The 25,188-nt window shown below is 47.2% G+C and overlaps 1 protein-coding gene across 1 annotated transcript; it reads left to right on the plus strand.

Moving 5' to 3' along the window:
- Positions 1-19,020: 19,020 nt before the first annotated feature.
- LOC311244350 (adenosine receptor A1) lies at positions 19,021-24,659 on the plus strand (the record flags this gene model as incomplete). Its single annotated transcript, XM_084333814.1, has 3 exons — positions 19,021-19,425; positions 20,942-21,405; positions 24,448-24,659. Exons 1-3 carry the CDS (start codon positions 19,088-19,090, stop codon positions 24,657-24,659), a joined length of 1,014 nt encoding a protein of 337 aa, XP_084189940.1. The 5' UTR covers positions 19,021-19,087.
- Between the last annotated feature and the right edge of the window lie 529 nt (positions 24,660-25,188).

Here is a 25,188-nt window from a genome sequence, read left to right on the forward strand (position 1 = left end):
GAAAATAAAGCGATAACGTCTTCACCACCGGAGGGCCTAGACGACTACAGTTCTACCCTCCACCAGCGCTTCACTGTCGCGGCGTCTTCCGTGCATTGTGGGGCGTTCCTGGCTCCACGGTTGTGGCAGGCAGGTGCGTCTGAGCGGCGCCCGGAGGGGAATGTGCTTCGCCGAGGGGCCGTTGAGCTCCCATCTCCTGTGAGGTGGCAGAGTTCCGGCTCTGGTTCCCCCGCCGGAGGGCAGTCGGCCGATAGGGTTTGGTCCAGGGGCTGAAGGAAGGGGTGCCTCGACTTGATAGCCCGATGGCATCCATCCTTTGCCCCGAGATGGTGTGGGAGCCATTACAAAAGCCATTTCCCCAGGGGAAATCGGCTAGGCAGTTGGCTATTTGGAGTGACCAGGTGTACATCGCCTCGACACAGAGCCTGGCTGCAACCTCCAACATTGCGCAGCTGGCGCGCTACATGTCGGGGCTGATGGCGGGCGGGGCAGTACTGGACGACCGTCAACGGTACCTCCACACCCAGGCGGCTGGAGCCATTCTGCACCTGACTCAGCTGCAGGTGTTTTTATGATTTATGAAACACAAATTGAGAGGTGTGTGTGTGTGGATAGTTTTTACGATTGTGGATTCTACTTTTGCGTTTGTTTATTTTTGATAGACCTCGGGCCGTGTTCGGTAGCGCCGAAGAAGAAGAAGCTTCACACACGAATCCACACAGGGAAAACAGCAAAATATTTGTCTCAAAATTCTGTACGTAACTCCAAGCAGATCAAGCGTGTCCTTAAAATTCCGTCCGTAAATCTAAGCAGATCAAGCGCGTTTTTAGAATTCCGTACGTAAATCTAAGCAGATCAAGCGTGTTTTTAGAATTCCGGACGTAAATCTAAGCAGATCAAGCGTGTTTTTATGATTTATGAAACACAAATTCGTTTTTACGATTGTGGATTCTACTTTTGCGTTTGTTTATTTTTGATAGAAATCTACCCCCATAGTGGTGTCACCAGTGGGGTGGGGCGTTTTTGGAAGTCTGATATGATCCGATCTACCTGAGTGTGAGCTCCCTTCGCTCTCTCTTCTCTGTCGCTCCTCTTCTGTCTTTACGCGCGAGTCACGCACCAGCCTGTTGATCCGAGTTTTCCTTTTGATTATTCGGTCCATATAGTCCAGAGCCATGGTCACTTCTTCAACTAGGTCCTTCTCGTCCATTGCTGCTGCAATGTCCCGATCATGTCCATTTAGAGTCGTCTCCTTGATGGCTAATAATTCCTTGCTTTCCTCCAAGTCGGGCAGACATGGGGCCTCTGCTCTGTTGAGTTTATGTGTTATATATGATTGCATGTAACTGCTTAACTGTTTCCACAAGAGGGCGCTATAGGCGCAAGGAGACGTAGCTATTGTAGCTGACGTCAGGTAAGAGGGTATATAAGGGATTGTTCCTGATTTAGACTCCATAGCCATAAGCAGAAGTTACACTTCAGAAGTGCAGAATAGTGACGACACGCTTTTAGACAAAGAGGTCCACATATTCTGTGATGCGAGTGAAAATGCTTATTGCGCAGTAGCCTATTTGCGCACGACAGATATAGATGGAAAATGCGCCACTAGTCTAATAACGGCCCAAACTAAAGTTGCTCCATTAAAGAAAATCACCCTACCTAGACTGGAACTGATGGGAGCTTTGATAGGGTCTAGACTAGGAAAGTTTGTATGTGAAAAATAAAAGAATCCTGAAATCAAGACACACTATTGGACAGACTCAATGATCACTCTCCATTGGATCAAAGGCACGGCTAAACAATGGAAGCCATTCGTTCAGAACCGAGTGATAGAAATTCAGAATCTGACCCTCCCAGAGAACTGGGGGCACTGCCATGGAGCAGAGAACCCGGCCGATCGCGGCACACAGGGCTCTCTGTGGTGGCACGGACCACAGTGGTTAAGAGAGCCGACCGGAAAAAGTACGCCAAAAGAAGATATTGATGAAGGAGTGAATTTGGAGGAGTGTGTGGTGCAAAGCCATAGTGAAAGAGGAGAAAACAAGTATGTGTTTGGGCCCGCTATCATAGACAATGAAGGGCTTCTGCGCATCGGAGGACGGCTTCAGGAAACCAACTGGGCTTACGCTCAAAAACACCCTCTCATACTTTCCGGGACTAACCCCTTTTCCCTGCTGGCCATAAAGAGAGCGCACAACGATGTATTCCACTCCGGTTTACAAGACACCTTGACACAGGTGAGAGAACAGTTTGGGATCATAAGAGGATGCCAGTTGGTGAAGAAAATTATAAAACAGTGTCTCATCTGTCGAAAAAGTTAATTAAAAGCAGGCCAACAATGTACTGCGCCTTTGCCCAAAGATAGGGTGACAGAGGCCCAGCCATTCGAAGTAACAGGTGTAGATTTCGCAGGGCCATTATATGTAAAGCCCCAGAATAAAAAGGCATATGTAGCTTTGTTCACTTGTGCAGTGACAAGAGCTGTGCATTTAGAAATAGTATCAGACCTCAGCACAGATTAATTTCTTTTAGCCTTTAGCCGATTTGTAGCCCGACGAGGAATCTGTACCACGATATATTCAGATAGCGCAAAAACATTCAAGCGTGCAGACAAAGATCTGAGAGCTATGTATAATTTAATAACACATAAGAAGATACAGGAGTTCTTTGCAGAGAAAACCATCACCTGGAGATTCATAGTAGAACGGGCTGCTTGGTGGGGTGGGATGTGGGAGCGCATGGTGAGGTCAGTGAAGGTGTGCTTGAGAAAAGTGTTAGGAAAAGCGTTTTTAACATTTGAAGAGCTACAAACGTTGCTCACTGAGCTGGAGGTTGTCAACTCAAGACCCCTCACCTTCACACACGCAGATTGCGGAGAGCCTGCTCCTCTAACCCCAGCCCACTTCTTGGTGGGACAGAGACTCACGACCCTACCTCCACTGCCCACTCCCCCGAGTTACCCCGCTAACACTGACGCAGCTAAGCTTAACAAACGGTTACAATACCGTCAGAGACTGATCATTCGCTGGAAGAAAGATTATTTAATGGAGCTGAGATCAGCACACACAGCATCTGTGACCAAGCCCAGCACATTCAAGGTGGGCGACCTGGCTTTGCTGTACGAAGACAAGCAGCCAAAACATATGTGGAAAATGGGTCGCATCGAACAGGTGTTCATAGGACGGGAGCGTACATGTGGAGAAAGTTTTTTCATTGATAGTATAATTAAAGGGATAGTTCCAATAGAGCAGAGCGCTCGCTATACTCATATAACTAGGGTTATAGAATAACCTTAGTTTTGTAACCTAGTGCTATTTCTATCGCTGTTTCGCCAGCTGATTTGCACACACTACACCCATGCGGTGTCTGTTATGTCATAGTCTAGTGCTATTTTACCAATGATTCTGCTTCCACTTTGCACTCACTACGTCCACAATGTGATTATTACGCTGTGATTTTTATATTGTAAATCAGTGCTATTTTAGCATTGGTTATGCTGCTATTTTATTACAGGCAGCAGAGACAAGAACCAAACAGAATGCACTCCTCTGTTCTGTACGCATGGATGATGTGACAAATAAAGTCCTATGATTATTAGTCAACTAAGAATTCCTTTAGTCAAGGACAGTCCTAATGGACTTATTGGGGTGTAAAGTACTTGAGTAATTGTACTTCGTTACAATACTTACATACTGTTTTGTGGGATTTGTACTTTACTCCATTACATTTCAGAGAAAAAATACATACTTTTTACTCCTTACATTTAACTCATTCATCGCCAACAACGAGTATACTCATTATTTGATCGTTATTTCTTTTATTCAATATTTCTATTCATTACAGGCCCACTGACTCGGGGTTAACATGGGGAATCCTCATGCCAATGTAAAAGTGCAATACCGGCCGCATCACACTAGACGGCGGTATCGAGCACCCTTTCTACGCTTGTATCTTTCTCTCTGAGTCGGCCCCAGGTCTCGGGTTTCATTTTCCCTTGTCGACCAAGACGAATGGTTCTGCCGGTTACATTGAAGTGCGTCAAATATCTCCGATCCATATGTTGTGGTAAATTATGCCGTCGAGCAAATGAACATTGGATATACCAGATGGCGATCAAACAATTGGAATATTCTTTTTGGATTACTCCCGGCCACAGGTAAGGGCGATTTTTCCGTACATTTTTGCTTGATCCTGCAATGCTTTTACACCGATCGGTTTGATAACCGTTTTTAGTGTTCAATGCGAATGCCGTTACTGACAATCAAATAATCAGAACCCCCCCCCTTTCATGCATTCATGATGGAACATAATAGATTTCGGAACAATAGCGGGTTCAGGCAAGAAACGGCAACGTCTACAATGGAATCGACGTATACTGCCATACAGGGCCCGAAATTAAAGCCCGCCACCCGCCATTGGCGACCAGATTTTAGGTTTGGCGACTGCCACTGAGAGGTCTGTCCGCCATGTGCCGGGTCACAAAATAGTCATGTAAAATAATTAAAACTGCATGTGTTTTGGTCTTACGACAGGCCTAATTTGTGACTTGTTTACCGATGTCACATCCACTACTCTTCTGTCCTGACTGCCCGTGGCGCCTGCTTGCACTGTAGGGAGCTAACTAAGCTAAGCTAATTAGCGTTAGCTGCTAATCCTGGAAACGCTCAAAGCACAGTCAGCAAGTCCACAAAACCAGTTCCATTAGTGAGGAAAGGGGTTATATTAACGAGGCTTGACAACAGGGGTTCAAAGATAACTTCACATTTATTGGCTATTGGTTTATTTATATCACTTCATGCATCCACCAGGCTCCGTGTGTTCTGTTTACATATTAGTCTAGTGTGTGTGACATCATCAACTACGCGACGGAGATGCATCCAGCTGCAGGACCGCAGAACCCATACGAGGCTGCATACTATTGCTCAGACAGGGGCTCTCTCTCTCTCCCAATAGTATCCAGCTGCAGGGCCGCAGAACCCATACGAGGCTCCTATATGCATCTCCTCTCTCTCGCTCTCTCTCTCTCCCCTCTCTCTCTCTCTCTTGCTCTCTCTCTCTCTCGCTCTCTCTCTCTCTCTCTCTCTCTCTCTCTCTCTCTCTCTCTCTCTCTCTCTCTCTCTCTCTCTCTCTCTCTCTCTCTCTCTCTCTCTCTCTCTCTCTCTACGTTCAATATGATTTAAAGCCAAACGTTACACTATAACTGGATAGTTGATGTTCATTTCATTATCTGAAATATTCTAAAATCATTAAGTCTGCTATAAGCCATTATCCCTTTGTGTGAATATTATTTTCTCACAGTCAAAGTAAAAAAGAAAACCAGAGGACTCTGATGAGGACATGATTGAGCCAGGAGGTTTAAGTTAGGTTTATAAAACCGTCACATTTTATTATGTTCTGTTAAATCCTGCAAAGAGGGTAGAGTGAGGAGTCTGATGATGTTTAACAGTAGGTTACAATTTAAGCTTAAGATTGAATTGACATGTATTGATTAATCAATCATCAATAAATATATTAAAATAATTTGCTTAAAATTTTACTCTGGCCTCTTATTTAAGTGTATTCTTCAACATAATACCCTATCTACTTGAAATGTACTGATTTTTTTTAATATATATGTGACACAAAAATGCCTTTTTTCTTTTGGCTGGTAAGAAATATGCTTGGCGGGTAGATTTTGCCCATCTACCCGCCACTGGCCGGTGAGCCAAAAAGTTAATTTCGTGCCCTGCTGCCATAACGTAAGGTTATGTATATAACCAAGTTCTGTGAGTTATGGTGCGCTCAGCACCAGTTGCACTGTACTTCACTTTGTGCATGTGCACTGAATAAAAAATTCCACCATGTACCTTTACATCCCAACATTCGTCTGACCACACCCCCATCCGCTTACCTTCATAAGCAGGTGTGTGGTCACCTACTCGCCTCCTTCCCAAACTTTCACCATAAGGCGAGATCAAGGGCCGCAGCGGCGTCCTGGTGCTGAGCGCACCATAACTCACAGAACTTGGTTATATACATAACCTTGCGTTCTGTTTCGTTATGGCTTCGCTCAGCACCATTTGCACAACAGGAGCTGAGCGGGAGCCATAGCCCGACAAATGTACCCCGCTGAGGCCCCCCACAACCATCAGACCGGGGAGGACCGAGCCCCCCCGACCCTCCCTAATGGAGGATACCCCCCCTATTGGAGGCTTACGGGAGGGAGACGGATCCGACCGTGCGAAGAGGAACTCAAGCAACTCAACGCACAGGGTGAGCAGACTGTGGCTTGACCCCACAACTACACACACGCACAACCCGCATGCCACCAGGGAACGAATGGAAGGAACAACCTCGTTACTGCCCCCAAAATCACGGGGTCAAGAGCAACCCAACCCCGTGGCAAGGCCGTAGCAGCAGAGCGCGAAGGAAGACCCAGTCCCACTGAAGGGACTGGATCCCCTGGAAAAAAGGGGGCCTGGAGAGGTCAATGACGCCAGGCATCAAGACCCCACCAGGTGGTCACTAAGTGACACCGCCCCCCACATCGCCAGCGTATTCGGATAAGGCCCCTCCAAGAGCGGGCCCTTTCCCCCCAATAGCACACCGCCTGGCACACTGACCCTGCAGAACAGGCAGTCAGCATGGCCGTAAGCACTCAAAAGGTTAACCAACGGAAGCAGGCAGCGCACCGGGGAAACCAGGCAGCAGGCTGTAACCTGAGCCTGGAGCACTGCGGACGAGACAGGTGCCAAAGGAGTCAGCTGAAAACAGCCCCCCCAGCGGAAGGGGCGTATGCTGGCGTTGTTGATCACCATGACAAAGCCTCCATTAAAAAAATTCCACCCAGAGGGGTCGAGGCAGAGAAGGCTGACATGATTGGCAGACGTCATGAACGTGCAGGGGCACACTCAACCGGGTAACCCGGGAGTTGACTCTGCTCCAACACACCAGGGAATCAACCACCCCCTTGGTACCATATGCGGTGGTTGTCCCTATAACCCCTCAAGAAAAAGGGTTATCCCAGGTCTACGGTATCAATGAAACTTTACTTCGGACCGGGCCCGGCGGCTCGGGAAGCACACAGGGTTACCAGAGGAGGTCCAGAAGACCACCCCAACAGCCCTCTCCCCGCCATGCGTGAGAGAGGAGCGAAGAAAAGAGAACCAGCCCCTTATGATAGTGCCAGGTACAAAAGAGTACCCAACAAGGGTCTCCATAACGCCTAACCTTGTGACACCCCGGGCCGACCCAGCATTTTTCCCCCTGAAAAAAGCCCAAGTCCCTCAGGGTACCAGAACAGCAGATCTGCATCCCCGGTGGACAAACGGGTTAACTGACCTGGACCAGCGTGACCAGAACCAGTCCCGTGCCCTAACCAGGCCGACATGCCTACTCCGGGAGAAGGGGCAGATATGCGTGTCGATCAAAAAACATGAAAAGAGGGCGCCACCCAGACGGGCCGGTGTGAACCGTGCTCGGTGGCCCACCCCAAGGGCGTGAGACCCCTCTACCTATGTTCTGATCTATTCCGTTAACATCCCCCAGATATGAACGAGAATCCGTCGAGAACCAGTAACAGGTTCTCGGAAGAGGACAAAACCTCCATCCCAGTTGCTTTATAAAAACGCTGTTTTAACAACAAGCAACCAAGGCGTACAAGCTACCCGCATGATTCTTATCAGAAACACCCCGAGCTAGCACCATGCATGCGTCGGGACACAACCACATCAATGAACAGGCTAATTTAGACCCTTCATTGAATCCTCAAGGCGCCTGGGAGAACGACAAGAAGGGTGTGGTGCTTCCTATACTCCACACTCTTTTATTAAAAAAAAAAGAAGCACCGACTGACATGAATCCCATTTGACACAGCTGAGGATAAAAACTGTTCACAGTTTTATATCCAGTCACCCCCACCACAGAGGATTAGACGGAACTCCCCAGAGAGACTTCCCACGTGAGTCATAGAGTGAAAAAGCCATGGTAATATTGAGTCATGTGACCAACCGACTCAAGTTACACATATATCGAGCGTAGTGGAACCCACGCTCTATCCCGACACTTTGACAAAAACAGACCGTACATACAGGTCTAACTCACGGAAGCCATCGTCAATAGCAACGTGCGTAGTGACGTGTGCTATGACGGGGGAAACCCAACACTCAACGCCTGTTTAATAGGAGCAGAGTCAGGGAAACCCTCCCCCCCCCCTCCCTGCCAAGTCGCCTAACGGCTTGGCCCTGACTGGACTGACAAGAGATGAATAAACCCCCTGACCAATCAGAAGAGGGAAGGAGGGGTTTATTCGGTACCCCCTCACAAGCCCTTCCCTTGCATACAACAACAACTTTAGCACACGATACCTTTAGTAGCAATGCTAATGAATAGCGCAAGCTAATACAATGCATGCTAACCACAGACAACTGTGAACAGGGTTTACAACAAAACCAAGTCGTGTGTGTGTGTGTGAATCCTACACCCGCATCCATGTTGAACATAGAAAAACACTGATAGAGAGAGCGAGAACGGCTGAGCCGTGGTACGTGTTCATACGAGCATTACTGCAACCAACACAACAGTGTTGTAGCTCAACATTACTTGTGTAAGCAACAGAACATACAAGTAACCTCTACCTTTATGTGGAGAATCAGGCCGAGGTAGAAAAAACCCATTTTCAACCGAGTGTAGGCTGCAGACCTTGCTTAAGCTCTTAACATGAACGTAACCCTCCTATCAACCCATACTAGTGAAGATTCACACTTTGCAACCCCATCATATGTTTGGTGAAGAAACACACAGTTTGTTAACAAAAAATACAGTCCCCCTTTAGAGGGGACTTTTTATTTCTGAACAAATCATATGGTAAGGCCGGGAAGGGAAAACAGGTGGGACCACAGGGGAAAAAAGTCACTGGGTCTAGCGGCGCCTGCCGCCTCGAGCCGCTCGGGATTTGCCACCCCGGGGAGCACCGGAGGGACGGTAAGCAATCGGCGGCTGGTCTCGACGGTCCCTACCGTCACCTCCGGGCGTAGATGGGCCGGCTGTAGCGGAGGCGCCCTCTCTCCTCCTGGCCTTCTTCCTCGAAGAAGTCCACGGCGGAAGACGCTCGACGACGTGGCAGCCGTCTGACTCCACCGGCGACATCGGGAGGCGGAAAATGAGATTGGAGCACGGAGCGCTCCTCCTGCATCTCTCTGCACGTCGAGGTCATCAACTGCAGGGCCTTCCCGAACAGTCCAGCATCGGAGAGGGGTGCCGTCAGAAGTGGAAGCCTCTTCTTCTCCGGCACACGCGCCTGCTCCAGCCAAAGGTGGCGCTGGTTCAGAGTTGCCAGGGCGCGCACTTTCCCAGCGGCTATGGCCTGCAGCTGAGTCAGATGCAGGATAGCTCCTGCCGCCTGGGAGAGCTGGTCATGTTGTACATCACTCTGCTCCATGCCGCCCGTCAATATCCCGGACATGAATCTTGCCAGCTGCGCGATGTTAGACGCAGCAGCTAGAGATTGTGTTCCGGAGATAAATGACTGGTCGCTCCAGTATGCCAATCGCCTCGCCGATTTCCCTTGAGGAACCGGCTTCCGTAACGGCTCCCACACCACCTCCGGACAGAGGAGTGCGGCCATCGGCCTATCAAGCCGCAGCACGCCCTCCCTCATACCGTCGACCAAACCCGCCACCCGCGTAACTTGTACGTAGGCGGGGGTGAGGCCTATGATGTGGGACACCACCTGGCCCTGACGAACATAGGCCCCCATTGAGGGGAAAAATGGGTAGACAACGTCCACCCCTCTCACCGGGCGATGCTGCCATAAATGACCTATGAGATCATCAGGGACAGGAACAGGCAGTGGCTGCGGCAGCGGCACGCCGTTTGCGACTGCCGCCACCGCCATGAGCTCGGGAAACAAAGCCTGCAGTTCCCCCTGCAGACTTTCCTCCACCGAGCCTGCATCCCTCACATACAGCAGGCTTCCACTGGTCAAGGAGCCACACTCCGATGTGGCTGATAGCAGGGCATCCCACCGACGAGTCAGAGGTTCTTCTCCAACGTCTTCAAACGAGGCGCCCCAAGGAGACATCTCACCCCCCTCCAGTGTTACCTGGACGGGCGGGATACCTGTCTCCACCGGGCCTTCAAATAAGAACCCGTCCGCCTCTACCATGTAATCCTCTGTTTCCATCGGGCATGTAGAGACCGACGCATCCTCACTGGGCTCCAGCAACTCACCAAACCCGGGGCGTTCGCGTCTGCAAGCCACCATCTTGCGACGGGAGCGAGCCGACGCAAAAAGTTTGCGTCTCAAATCCCCTGGAACCAAAGGAACCGGCCGCCCAACAGTGGACGATTCCCCGGAAACAGAGGAACCAGAGCCATAGGCGACGGCACCGGTGCACCAGCTCCTTGGAGAGGCAAACTACCCATCGGACGCCTACCAGGCAAGGCTGTCAACCACGAGAGAGGCAACAGCCCCGCTCCAGGACGTACGACGGAGACGGAAATGGAGAACCGCTGGTGGAGAGTGGCGCCGCGAACACGACTCTCCGGAGTAGACATTATGACTTAGGTTTTTCTATCGAATATATTATGAGAGAAGAAAAAAATAAGCACAATGTAAACACTGTAATATTCCGCTTAATGTCACTCTTAGTGTCTATAGGGAATGATAGAATCGGGCGACTGCTTATTGGGTTACCGTTTATTCACACGTCCCGGGCAGCAATGACAACACAAGGAACAGCGCCTGCATATGAGATGACTCGAATACGTAACACGTCATCACGCACGCATCATTGCTGTGCTGTGGTAGGCTATGGGCTACACAGATATCCCTAGGATATTACATCTCCCTTCCTAAGATGAAACTCACGGTGGCAACCTAGAATCCTGAAAACATTACTTTACAATATACGGTACCGTTTGTTCTATATTCACACACCTGTGGACCATTATTTATATTTAAACAATATAAGCAGAAACGGTATACTTAAACAATATAAGTAGAAAACGGTCTCAAGACATGTCGATTATTATGATAATTACAATAATTACAATATTTCCTCTTCTCTCCTTTTTTTTTTTTTTTTTACATGCATTTCAATTTCACGTGGCCGTAATGATTCAGGGTCCACTAAGTAGGGTCTTAGGATCTTAAATGTCAAGCTTTACTCTTGGCTTAACGATGCGACCAGATCTGGTAGTGATGCACCTGGAATGTTCATCTGGACCTTCAGGTGGTGGACATTCCAGTGATGCCATCTCAGGCTGCTGGGGCTGGGTGTTGGCCTCCTGTGCCATTGTTCGGTGGGTACCTCGGTCAGTCTCTTTTGTCTGTAACAGGTGACGTCTGTTGCGCCTGTATTCCTGGCCTTCATCAGTACGAACGTGGTAAGACCTTTCAGCGCCTGCTGGTTGAATGACAGTGGCGGGCTTCCATTGTCCATTACTCTGTTGGAAACGGACGGCCTCTCCGTCCTGCAGAGTCGGCAAAGGTCTTGCTGTCCGATCATAGTAATGTTTCTGTCTTTGTTGGCATAGTTCTCTCTTGGCGCGCACTGTGCTCTGGTTTACAACCTGTGGTCGTAACTGCTGACTGGTGGTGGGGAGGATAGAGCTCAGGCGTCTGCTCATGAGTAGTTGTGCGGGTGACTTGAGGTTGTCAACTGGTGTATTTCTATATTCTAACAGACTCAAGTATGGGTCCTTGTTGTCTACTCTAGCCTTCTCTAACAGTGACTTTGCAATCTGGACTCCCTTCTCTGCAAGGCCATTGCTCTGGGCGTAAGTAGGGCTGCTAGTTACATGTCTAAAGTCCCAGTCCTGTGCGAATGTCTTAAATTCACTGGAGCTATAGCATGGGCCGTTATCACTGACTACGATTTCTGGTATGCCTAGCCTTGCGAACTGGGCTTTGAGCATTCGCACGACGGCTGATGTAGTGGTGCTGCGTAGTTTGTCTACCTCAATGTACCTGCTATAATAGTCTACTGTGACTATGTAGTCCTCTCCATGTAATGTAAAGAGGTCTGTGGCGACGGTCTGCCATGGTCGGTCAGGTATCTGATGAGATATCATTGGCTCTTTGGGGTTGGAGCTACGATACTGTTGACATGTGCTGCATGAGCCGACCATTTCCTCTATTTGTCTACCCATTCCAGGCCAAAATAGCACATCCCTCGCCCTCTCTTTAGACTTTTCTATACCCTTGTGGCCTGTGTGTATGCGTGTTAACATGTCCTGTCTCAGCGTGTGTGGCACGATAATCTTCTCACCCTTAAAGAGGACGTCATCCATCACCGTGATCTCGTCCCTGTGGTTCCAGTAGTCGGCAACACTGGGTGGACATGTCTTTCGTGTCTCTGGCCATCCTGACTCGCAGATCTGTCTTAGGGTGATGCGCTGTTGGTCTTGGGCGGTGGCTGCTTTGATCTCAGTAATTTTGTTGTCGCTCACAGGCAGGGTGCTCAGGACTGTGTGTACTTGTGTGTCCATACCCTCACTCAGTGTGCGGTCGTGGTAGGTGATAGACTTTCTCGACAGGGTGTCCGCCACTGGAATGTCTTTCCCTGGGCGGTGCATAATGACGATGTCATACCTTTGGAGCTGCAGTATCATGCGTTGCAAACGCGGCGGCGCAGCGGCGAGCGATTTTCTGAGGATCGCTTCGAGTGGCTTGTGGTCTGACTCTACCACTACCTGTCGACCATACAGGTACTGGTCGAACCTCTTGCATCCGAAAAGGACAGCGTACAACTCCTTTTCTATTTGCGCATAGTTCTCTTCGGTCTTGTTCAGAGCTTTAGATGTGTACGCGACTGGCTTACCATCCTGCAGTAAGACTGCGCCTAGTCCGCTTTTTGAGGCGTCGACCTGGAGTCTCACAGGTTTGGTGTGGTCGAAATATGTGAGGACGGGGCCCGGCTCACGGGTTATGAGCTCTTTCATCTGTTGGAACGCTTGGTCGTGCACAGGGTCCCACTGGAATTCACTGCTTTCCTTCACGAGTTGGCGCAGTGGCGCGTTCACGTCGGACAGTCCTGGAGCAAACTTTGAAAGGTATGTGACCATTCCTAAGATCGTTTCCAGCTCAGCCTTGTTCTTTGGCGGCTCCATCTCCCTGATCGCTTTGACCTTGTCTGGGTCTGGTCGAATGCCTTCCTGTGTCAGTCTGTGACCGAAGTAGCTTACCTCGGTCACACAGATGACACTCTTGTCTGGGTTGAGTTTCACCCCTCTTTCCGTTGTCCTTTGTAGCATGGCGCGCAGGTTGGCATCATGCTCGGCTCTGGTGTGGCCGTAGACCAACACGTCGTCCACGATGGCGGACACACCCGACAGTCCCTCATATGTGTCATCAATCCGCCTCTGGAACTCATCCTGCGCTGAGATGATCCCAAATGGGAGCCGTAGGAACCTGTATCTTCCGTGCACCGTGTTGAAAGTAGTTAACTTTGATGATTGTTCAGTCAGTTTGATCGCCCAGTAGCCCGATCTTGCGTCGAGTACACTGAAGTACTTTGCTCCGGCGAGCCTTGGGGTTATGTCGTCCAATGTTGGGAGCGGGTAGTGTGGTCTCTGGATCGCCCTGTTGAGGTCTCGGGGGTCCAAACACACTTGTAGCCTACCGTCGCGTCTTTCCACAACGACGAGGGCGCTGACCCATTCTGTGGGTTCTGTCACCTTCTTTATGACGTTTGACTTCTCCATGTTGTCCAGTTCCTCTTTGAGACGCCCACGGAGAGCGTATGGAATGTGCCTGGGGGGGTATATGACTGGCGTAGCCGCTGGGTCTATGCTGATACTGCATTCCCCTGGGAATAGCCCGATGCCCTGAAACACATCTGGAAACCCCTGCCTCATGTTAACAGGGTCCTCTACCTGTGCATCCACAACGTGTATCATTTTTACTAAGTTCAGATCTAGGCATGCTCTTAAACTCAATACAGGGGGGGAATTAGTGGTCACAACATCAAAATCCAACATTTGCACATTTTCTTTATGCTTGCATGTGAGTTTGCATGATCCCTCTACCTTGAGACCATGGCCACCATATCCTGAGAGTCGGCTGGATGGTGGGCCTAGTGTTACTTTACCGTACATCTGGTGGAAGGTTGCTGTTGGCATTACGTTCGCTTGTGCACCAGTGTCAATTTTAAACTTTATTTTGTGCTTGTTGACTTTACCAACCTCCAACTCAGCGAACGCCTGTTCTCGCTTCGTGTCTGCGTGCTCCGTTACGATGGAGTCCACAAACCATTCGTCATCCTGTTGCGCACATGCACATTCCTCTGATACCTCGTGCATGTCCTTCCTCTTGCCGTGCACGTCTGTGCGGCTTCTGCACACGTTTGCAAAATGGTTGGATTTCTGGCATTTATTGCATTTGCGACCTTTAGCTGGGCAGTCTTCTGACTCCGTGTGGCGCTCTCTTCCACAGTTCCTACATGTGTTATCTGTCAAGTCTTCTCTGTTGCTTCTGTATTTGTCCATGGCTGGGCGCTGTGTACGTGCCCCGTACGGCTTCTTTCCGACCGCGTGCACGTCCTGGCTAGCGTTAGCCCCTGGGCTAATCATTAGCTTCATCTGTACCTGGGCTAGCTCGTGGGAGCGTGCTATGTCCATGGCCTTCTCGAACGTTAGCGCTGCCCCGTGGCTCAATAGCTTCTCACGGACCCTTACAGAGTTTGTAGCGAAAACAATTCTATCTCTAACCAACTCCTCACTATTGGGGTAGTTACAGTCATTCACGAGCAGTCTTAGTTCTGTAACAAACTGGTCAACACTTTCGCTAGGCCCCTGGACCTTCTCCTGAAATTTGTACCTTGCAAATATGGGGTTCGCCTTTGGCATAACATACTCTTCATATTTGTTGTAGTAGCTTTTAAGCTTCTTCCTGTCGGCGTCGGACAACTGCCAGGTGTTGAAGATGTCTCTTCCCTTCTCCCCGATCCATAATAGGAGGTAGCTGCATTTGATTTCCTCCGTCTTGCCGTTGAACGGTCCGCTAAACATTAGCTCGACGTGCTGGCGGAATTTTTTCCATGCGTCAGGTAGATTTGAGGATTCCCAATGCATCGTCGGCATTGGTACTGCTGCAGCCTCCATATTGTCCTTCTTTCTCTTTCTTGGCATGGGTTCGAAAAAGACCCGGCTCCTGGCACCATGTAATATTCCGCTTAATGTCACTCTTAGTGTCTATAGGGAATGATAGAATCGGGCGACTGCTTATTGGGTTACCGTTTATTCACACGTCCCGGGCAGCAATGACAACACAAGGAACAGCGCCTGCATATGAGATGACTCGAATACGTAACACGTCATCACGCACGCATCATTGCTGTGCTGTGGTAGGCTATGGGCTACACAGATATCCCTAGGATATTACAAACACGTCTCAACTTTCTTCAGCTAACAACCTCGTCAAGTGGGGATCTGACCGAAGGCACTTCCTTGTGGTGAAAGTGAAGAAGGAGGCGAGTAGGTGACCACACACTTATGAAGGTAAGCGGATGGGGGTGTGGTCAGACGAATGTTGGGATGTAAAGGTACATGGTGGAATTTTTTATTCAGTGCACGTGCACGAAGTGAATTACAGTGCAACTGGTGCTGAGCGAAGCCATAACGAAACAGAACTAAGTATTTCATGAATTACCCTAGACCGCTCTAAAACCATACTTATGTTCACCACGGTATAACACAGGAACGTATGGATGGAAAGAATTTCTCTTTTTTGCATCTTGACCGGAAGAAACTCAATGTCAAATGACTATAGTATTGTATCCATGGCTATAATATAGAATATAGATTTAGCTCTACAAACAAGGTGACTAACTCCCATCGTTTACAGCGTGGCAGTAGCTACCACAGGATAAGGCTAATAGCTGGCAGCCAATGAGTTAAAATGCAGACCTACTGTACAAAGTACAAAGTACAAATCTTGCAGGTCCAACCATTTTAATTAGTATTTTTGAATTGTTTATCTGGCCAAACTAACGTTAACGTCATTAATCCTGCGACCGCAGGTAAACAGCCAATCAAAACCCAATCAATGGAAAATGAACCCACTCATACCCGGGTCCCATGCTGATTGGTCCTTGTGCAAGACTAGAAAGCGGGGATCTTTGATTAAACACCTGCTATCAAAAGAATAGAGTCAGAGTGACAAGCCATAGAAGATGGCCACAATGAGTGATGAAGAGGACGAAACGGTCGGCGACAGCGTGGATGGACAAGACGAGCATCCATGGCCCTATCTACATAAAAAATACATAGTTCAAGGACTCCAACCTTATAGTGTTGTTTCTTTTTAGTTTTTTTTGTTAATAGTTTGAAACACAAAACAGCTCAACATAAATACAGTACAATACAGACAAAACTATACTCACAAACAGTACAATACAAATAAAACTAAACTCACAAACAATAAACAATACAATACAGTACAATACAGACAAAACAAAACTCACAAACAGTACAATACAGACAAAACACACTAACAAAATGGGGGGGGGGTGCAGATCAAACACTCCTGCTTTCAGTCATAACTATTCTCCAAGTATGTCCTTATATAGATCCAGGGACCGTCCTCTCCATGGTCATGTTCAGCTAGCGTTGAGGCTGCTCGTTCCATTGTCAATAGGTCCATGAAATCCCTCATCCAGGTGTCCATGCAGAAACAATTTGGCTTTTGGATCTTCCAGTTCATTATGATTGTACGCTTAACTGACATATGTGCTAGTGTAATGATGCGTTGCGTAAGTGCTGATTGTATACCAACTACACCTATGCCCAAGAGGCAGACTTTTGGACATAAGGGTATTTTAACACTGAGAATAGAGGATAGTCTTAAAACGACCTTGTGCCAAAAACTCTTCACTGTGGGGCAATGCCACAACATGTGGATGAGTGTTCCTACCTCCCCACATCCATGCCAGCACAAATCTGAGATGGCTTGATCAATTTTTTTTTATTTTACATGGTGTAATATAGGCTCGATGAACTACCTTTAATTGTATCATTTTATATCTTACACATTTGGATGATGTTGTTGTATTTTTTAAAACCGTCTCCCATTGTGGAGCAGTCAAGGAAACCTTCAAATCCCTCTCCCACTGCTGTTTAATGGAGGCCAGGCCATCTGATGAGCTAAGTGACAGTAACCTGTAGATCTTAGATACTGACCTCCTTTCTGAAGCGATCCTTCTTAGTCTGTCATCCATATTGAGGGATTTGGGGTGCTTTTTCAATGTATGTGATGTATAGATTGGGGGAAGATGGTAGCATCTAACGGTGCCAGGTCAGAGAGGACAGAAATGTGTTTGGCTTAGCAGAGGTTGGTTCAGAGCGAGTGAGCACCACACTGAGCAGGGTGTTTGTTTTGAATTCCGATCGAAGACAAAACAAAGATAAGGGGCCACAGAGGCAGAGCGCGATGGAGGTTTTGACAGAGAGAAACGTTTTGAAATGTGTGAAAGGTTATTAGCAGTTGTCATGAGCATCGCATGACAACCAGGAGAGGGGCGGGGGGCCGTCGTTGCTACGACGAAGATCTATAAGTCGAACAGTGTTTCCGGGTGTAAGGCAGACTAAAATCTGACTGAGACTAAGAGGGAAGAAACCAGAAGAGACTCTCTCTCCTCTCATCACAGAGGGGGGGGGGGGAGGAAGAATGACACATCATCATTAGCTTCGGCTACCACGAGGATGGTCTTGGCTGACGACCAGGCCTGACCACTATTGGATTGAATAGCAAAAGGACGATAGACTGAACACACCGAAAGATCATTAGAATAGACTCTTCAAGGACAATACAATCTGTTAACATCTGAGCTGAGGTTTCTGTTTATCGAATAAACCACGCTTCTCCTTGTAAGGTATTTCACGTTGTCGAAGTGTCGAATTCTTACGGAGGTGGAGAATTATTATGGTTTGCGGATTGTACTAACGGGGAGAGATAAGGATCTTATCAGCCAGTGTCGGAGACGTCAGGACCATTAAAATGACACAACGCAGAGGAATTGGATGGAGAGCCAAACAGACGAAGACGTGATACTGGCCAGATTGATCAGGATCTAACAGTTGGTTGCCGATGACAGCCGGATTTGCAAGAGATAAGAACAACAGAAAATGCCAAGCCGGCAAGCGAGGACAGCCAACCATGGGAGAGAGTCGTTTCGAGCGGCCATGAGGAGCGAGCAAACAGTGGCTGGAGAAATAATGTGAGTTCACTTGCACGCACGTGGTTGTTTTGATCTTTTAAGCCAAATAAAAACGAACAGATAGTGCATCCGTAAACGTAAACATATTTAGTTTGACACAGAGAATGCCAGCTGTAATAGTGTGTTTGAATAACAGCAGAGCGGCACGTTTTTGTTTTGAAAATCCTAATGGATTTTTTACCCAGTCCTAATGGACTTATTACCCAATCCTAATGGAACCTGCATGATACATTTGAAGACATGTCATGCCTAATCCAAGTTCCACTCACAGACAGATGGTGGTGCTGACATGACACACACACACACACACACACACACACACACACACACACACACACACACACACACACACACACACACACACACACACACACACACACCCAGCTCACCATCAACAGCCCCTGTGTGCAATACTGCACAAAAACCCTATTGTTTTCTTTGTATACTGTTGCATGAACCATGTTGAATATTCTTCACCTAGAGTATTATAACTACACTGCTTAGTGAGCCACCCACAGTCTTTTGTCTGGGTAGGACCCAACTGATGGAATACAGATGCTGTCTCCTTGGAGTGGAGCGTGTGTGTGTGTGTGTGTGTGTGTGTGTGTGTGTGTGTGTGTGTGTGTGTGTGTGTGTGTGTGTGTGTGTGTGTGTGTGTGTGTGTGTGCGTGTGTGTGTGTGGGCGCACACACGTGAACACATGCATGTATAAAAAGCATCTGCTCATGACTTGTCTGATTGTTCGCGGTTCGCTAAAGCTTGGACTTGGGATTGAAGACGGCTTTCATCCAGGCGAGACAAAGGCCTAGGACGGCCCTGGACCTCTTTCCATAACATTTCTGTAGCAGCTCTTCCTGTTGCTTTTCTACCTATTCATCTCCTTTTCCGTGATGGCTGAATGGAGCTGGGCGGTGTACACCACACTGGAGGTCCTGATCGCGGTGGCCTGTTGCCTGGGCAACGTGTTGGTAGTGTGCGCGGTGTGCGTCGGCGTCCGCGGCTCCCTCCGAGAGCCGACCTTCTGCTTCCTGGTGTCGCTGGCGGTCGCCGACTTGCTGGTAGGCGCGGCCGCCGTGCCCCTGGCCGTGCTGCTGGACGGCTGGGTGAGCGTGACCCCTGACCTCTGCCTGCTGCTCAGCTGCGTGGTGCTGGTTCTGACGCAGGCGTCCGTGCTGTCGCTGCTGGCCATCGCCGTGGACCGTTACCTGCGGCTGCACAAGCCACTGAGGTATGAGCGCATGCACGCACACACACACAAGCACACGCACACACACACAAAAAAACACACACACACACACTCACATAGCAAGTATGAGGAAAGGATGAGTTTATTTTTTTTGTAATTTTATAAAAAAAATTCAATACAAAACAGATGAACAGAAATGACACTCGTGAAAAGGGTCCTTTCAACATTATTTTCTCTCTGTATTTCACACAGTCACACAAATCCTGGCCTCATGAGCCTCACCAATTACCTCCATCTCCTCCACCTTTCCTCAAGCCTTTCCTTCTATCGTCAAATGGATTGCATTTATACACACATCGACGGTGAAGGCTACCATGCAAGGTGCCAACCTGCTCATCTGGAGCAGTTAGGGGTTAAGTGTCTTGCTCAAGAATCACCTTTTTGGTCGCCACCCTTAATATGTTAAAAATATATTTGTTGTCGTTATATCAAAGTCTATTTTCCCCAAATACATCACTTTAAATTTTAAAGGTATCTATACTTGTAGTATTCTTTCCATGTACCTGTATACTTGTGTCCATAGTGGGAGAATGGACGGGCAATAGAAGATTCGATAGTGGTTGGTGTCTTTACATTTAGTCATTTATCTGGTGCTTTTATCCAAAGCCACTTGACAGCTAAATAACAACTCTGACAGCTATTAAGTAACATTGTTTGTCAAACAGTGTTGAAACTTGAGTGCTACAGTCTTGAGTGCATAGTAGTAAAAACATAGTATAGACATATACTTTACTATATCTATATCTGTACATATTCTACTCTTACTAGTTACACTGCTGGCCAGTATGACTACTACCATACTGTCTTTATACCTGTATCACTGTACATATTATACTACAACTCTGTACATACATCCGATTAGCACTACACTCAGTAGTACTCATTTATATATTTTATACCAAATTGAATCACCTGTATATTGCTGTTGCACTTTACTGCTACATTTGGTTGGATGGCAAACTTATTTTAGTTGTACTGATGACAATACATTTGAATCTAATCTAATCTAATAGCATAGTAAGTACTAAGTAGTAATATAGGCAAGGAAGATTATTGTCCATTGTCTTTATTCCTGCGTTCCCTCCAAAAGTCTGCACCTTCATCTCTATATTTTTGTGAGGGTGTGATGAAGAACTTGACCATGTTTTTCCACTCAAATTCTCTCCTGGGAGTTGGTTGTTGTTTTCTATTGTTATACTAAAGTTAGCTTCCCCTTCCCACTTCTCCTTGATACTGTGTCTGTCATTTTCAAGTTCTGTAATCCATTGTATACTTTTGCTATAAAAGAAAGTAAAGGAAAGAATGAGTTTCAATGTAGGGAATAAATTAAGGTTATTCGCAGTCAACCAGAACCTGCTAACGGGTCTGACCCTTTAGCTCAGCTGGTTAGTGCGGCCGCCTGCATCCTATGGTCCCAAGTTCAATTCCACTCTGTTACACTTGAGTGAGTTACAATGTGTTAATAAAGCTCTCGTTCTCGTCTCTCTGCTGTTCTCAGATACAAGAAGCTGGCCACTCCGAAGCGCACGTGGCTGGCAGTGTCTGTGTGCTGGGCTCTGTCCTGCCTGTTGGGTTTCACGCCTCTGTTCGGCTGGAGTAACTACTCCACCCTGGCGTCTGCCACCAACACCACCGCCTCCCCTCCCTCGGCTCTGCCGCCGTGCACCTTCCTCTCCGTCATCTCCCTTCCCTTCATGGTGTACTTCAACTTCCTGGGCTGTGTTCTGATGCCCCTGCTGGTCATGACCCTCCTCTACGTCCGGATCTTTTGGAGCCTACAGGGGCGTCTGCGGGACAGCCTTCCCCAGGCTCGGGCCTCTCTGCTCAGGGAGAGGAGGCTGGCCTGCTCCCTTGCCCTGGTGCTCTTTCTGTTTGCCGGCTGCTGGATCCCCCTGCACCTGATCAACTGTCTGCTGCTCCTCCACGGTCCCCAGGCTGTAACACCAGGGGCCGTATATACAGGCAGGTGCCACTATACAGTCAACATACACTCAGGTGCTACTATAGAGTCTATATACAGGGAGGTGCCAGTATACAGTTAATATACACTCAGGTGCTACTATAGAGTCTATATACAGGGAGGTGCCAGTATACAGTCAACATACACTCAGGTGCTACTATAGAGTCTATATACAGGGAGGTGCCAGTATACAGTCTATATACAGGGAGGTGCCAGTATACAGTTAATATACAGGGAGGTGCCAGTATACAGTCTATATACAGGGAGGTGCCAGTATACAGTTAACATACACTCAGGTGCTACTATACAGTCTATATACAGGGAGGTGCCAGTATACAGTCTATATACAGGGAGGTGCTACTATACAGTCTATATACAGGGAGGTGCCAGTATACAGTCTATATACAGGGAGGTGCCAGTATACAGTCTATATACAGGCAGGTGCCACTATACAGTCAATATACACTCAGGTGCTACTATAGAGTCTATATACAGGGAGGTGCCACTATAGAGTCTATATACAGGGAGGTGCCACTATACAGTCTATATACAGGGAGGTGCCACTATACAGTCTATATACACTCAGGTGTTACTATAGAGTCTATATACAGGGAGGTGCCAGTATACAGTCTATATACAGGGAGGTGCCAGTATACAGTCTATATACAGGGAGGTGCCACTATACAGTCTATATACAGGGAGGTGCCACTATAGAGTCTATATACAGGCAGGTGCCACTATAGAGTCTATATACACTCAGGTGCCACTATAGTCTATATACACTCAGGTGCCACTATAGTCTATATACACTCAGGTGCCACTATAGTCTATATACACTCAGGTGCCACTATAGTCTATATACACTCAGGTGCCACTATAGTCTATATACACTCAGGTGCCACTATAGTCTATATACACTCAGGTGCCACTATAGTCTATATACACTCAGGTGCCACTATAGTCTATATACACTCAGGTGCCACTATACAGTATATATACACTCAGGTGCCACTATAGTCTATATACACTCAGGTGCCACTATAGTCTATATACACTCAGGTGCCACTATAGTCTATATACACTCAGGTGCCACTATAGTCTATATACACTCAGGTGCCACTATAGTCTATATACACTCAGGTGCCACTATAGTCTATATACACTCAGGTGCCACTATACAGTATATATACACTCAGGTGCCACTATAGTCTATATACACTCAGGTGCCACTATAGTCTATATACACTCAGGTGCCACTATAGTCTATATATACTCAGGTGCCACTATAGTCTATATACAGTAGTCTAGCCTAGGTGACACTATATAACCGATATACAGTGCAGTCTATGTGACACGATACAACCTATATACAGCCTAGGTGTCACTATACAGTTTATATACAACCTAGGTGACACTATACAACCTAGGTGACACTATACAATCTAGGTGACACTATACAATCGATATACAGGCAGGTGCCACTATACAGTCAATATACACTCAGGTGCTACTATAGAGTCTATATACAGGGAGGTGCCACTATAGAGTCTATATACAGGGAGGTGCCACTATAGAGTCTATATACAGGGAGGTGCCAGTATACAGTCTATATACAGGGAGGTGCCACTATACAGTCAATATACACTCAGGTGTTACTATAGAGTCTATATACAGGGAGGTGCCAGTATACAGTCTATATACAGGGAGGTGCCAGTATACAGTCTATATACAGGGAGGTGCCACTATACAGTCTATATACAGGGAGGTGCCAGTATAGTCTATATACAGGGAGGTGCCACTATAGAGTCTATATACACTCAGGTGCCACTATACAGTCTATATACAGGGAGGTGCCACTATAGTCTATATACACTCAGGTGCCACTATAGTCTATATACACTCAGGTGCCACTATAGTCTATATACACTCAGGTGCCACTATAGTCTATATACACTCAGGTGCCACTATACAGTATATATACACTCAGGTGCCACTATAGTCTATATACACTCAGGTGCCACTATAGTCTATATACACTCAGGTGCCACTATAGTCTATATACACTCAGGTGCCACTATAGTCTATATACAGGCAGGTGCCACTATACAGTGTATATACAGTAGTCTAGCCTAGGTGACACTATATAACCGATATACAGTGCAGTCTATGTGACACGATACAACCTATATACAGCCTAGGTGTCACTATACAGTTTATATACAACCTAGGTGACACTATACAATCTAGGTGACACTATACAATCGATATACAATCTAGGTGACACGATACAACCTATATACAGTAGTCTAGCCTAGGTGACACTATATAACCGATACAGTACAGTCTATGTGACACGATACAATATAGGCAACACTATACAACCTATATACAGCCTAGGTGTCACTATACAACCTATACAGTACAGTCTATGTGACACTATACAATATAGGCAACACTATACAACCTATATACAGCCTAGGTGACACAATACAATCTATATACAATCTAGGTGACACGATACAACCTATATACAGCCTAGGTGTCACTATACAACCTATATACAGCCTAGGTGTCACTATACAACCTATATACAGCCTAGGTGTCACTATACAACCTATATACAGCCTAGGTGTCACTATACAACCTATATACAGTACAGTCTTCTATGTGACACTATACAATCTAGCCTATGTGACACTATACAATCTATATAGCCTATGTGACACTATACAATCTATATAGCCTAGGTGACACTATACAATCTATAGTCTAGGTGACACTATACAATCTATAGTCTAGGTGACACTATACAATCTATAGTCTAGGTGACACTATACAATCTATAGTCTAGAATGATGACACTATACAATCTAGGTTACACTATACAATCCATATACACTATACTGTATGTGCTGCATTGCATAGACAAATTAATCATTCACTGAATATATGTTATCGCAACAGTCATGTAATTACAAATCCTAATCTATGTTCAATGAATTATGTCCAAATGCAAACGTGAGTAACGTGTGTGCAATCTCCAGGTATCCTGCTGTCCCATGCCAACTCAGCAGTCAACCCTGTGGTCTACGCTTACCGCATTCCAAAGATTCAGCAAGCCTACGCTCAAATATGGAGGCGCTGCCTGATGGGGCCAGACTGTTGCCGCAGGGACGAGGGTGTTGATCGATCAATAACAGGCTTCAGGGCCAATCGCACAGAGACGTGTGGATCAGGTGGAAAGGCCACACCCTGAACTCTGCTGGGACCTTTTGGGAGTCCAAATGTTCACGAGAATAAAAATGTCTTTGAGTTTTGGGGTGCTCTGCCAGAGGGTGTGTCTCTCCCCTGCACCACTAGCTCCCTCTGAGGACGGAGGGTGCGTTCCATTACTCCTCATTACCCCTCCTTTCCTCTCCTTCCCTCCCTCCGCACGCCTCCTACCACAGAGTAACTCAGAGGAGGTGAGGAAAAGGAATGGAGAAGCGGAGAGGAGAGGAGAAGAGAGGGAGGAGAGGGGATGTTGTGCTTCGACGTCGTAGGGTAAATCTCAACTGGACATTTTAGTCAATGTAGTAAGGTATTCATTCTCATGAACTTTCAAGATCTTTTGAAATGTTTATATTTCCCATTATCCTTCAGAAAGTTGTATCTTCTATTTGACGGTCCAGTCATCTTACACCTATAAAGTGTGGCATTTGATTGGCTTGTCGTGCAAAGGAGATGTTTTAAGCTGCTTCTCTCACTGAATGATTGATTGAAAACTGTATTACCAGATTGCAGAA

This window comes from Notolepis coatsorum (genome assembly GCF_963971535.1).
Source record: "Notolepis coatsorum genome assembly, chromosome: 17".
NCBI lineage: Eukaryota > Metazoa > Chordata > Actinopteri > Aulopiformes > Paralepididae > Notolepis > Notolepis coatsorum.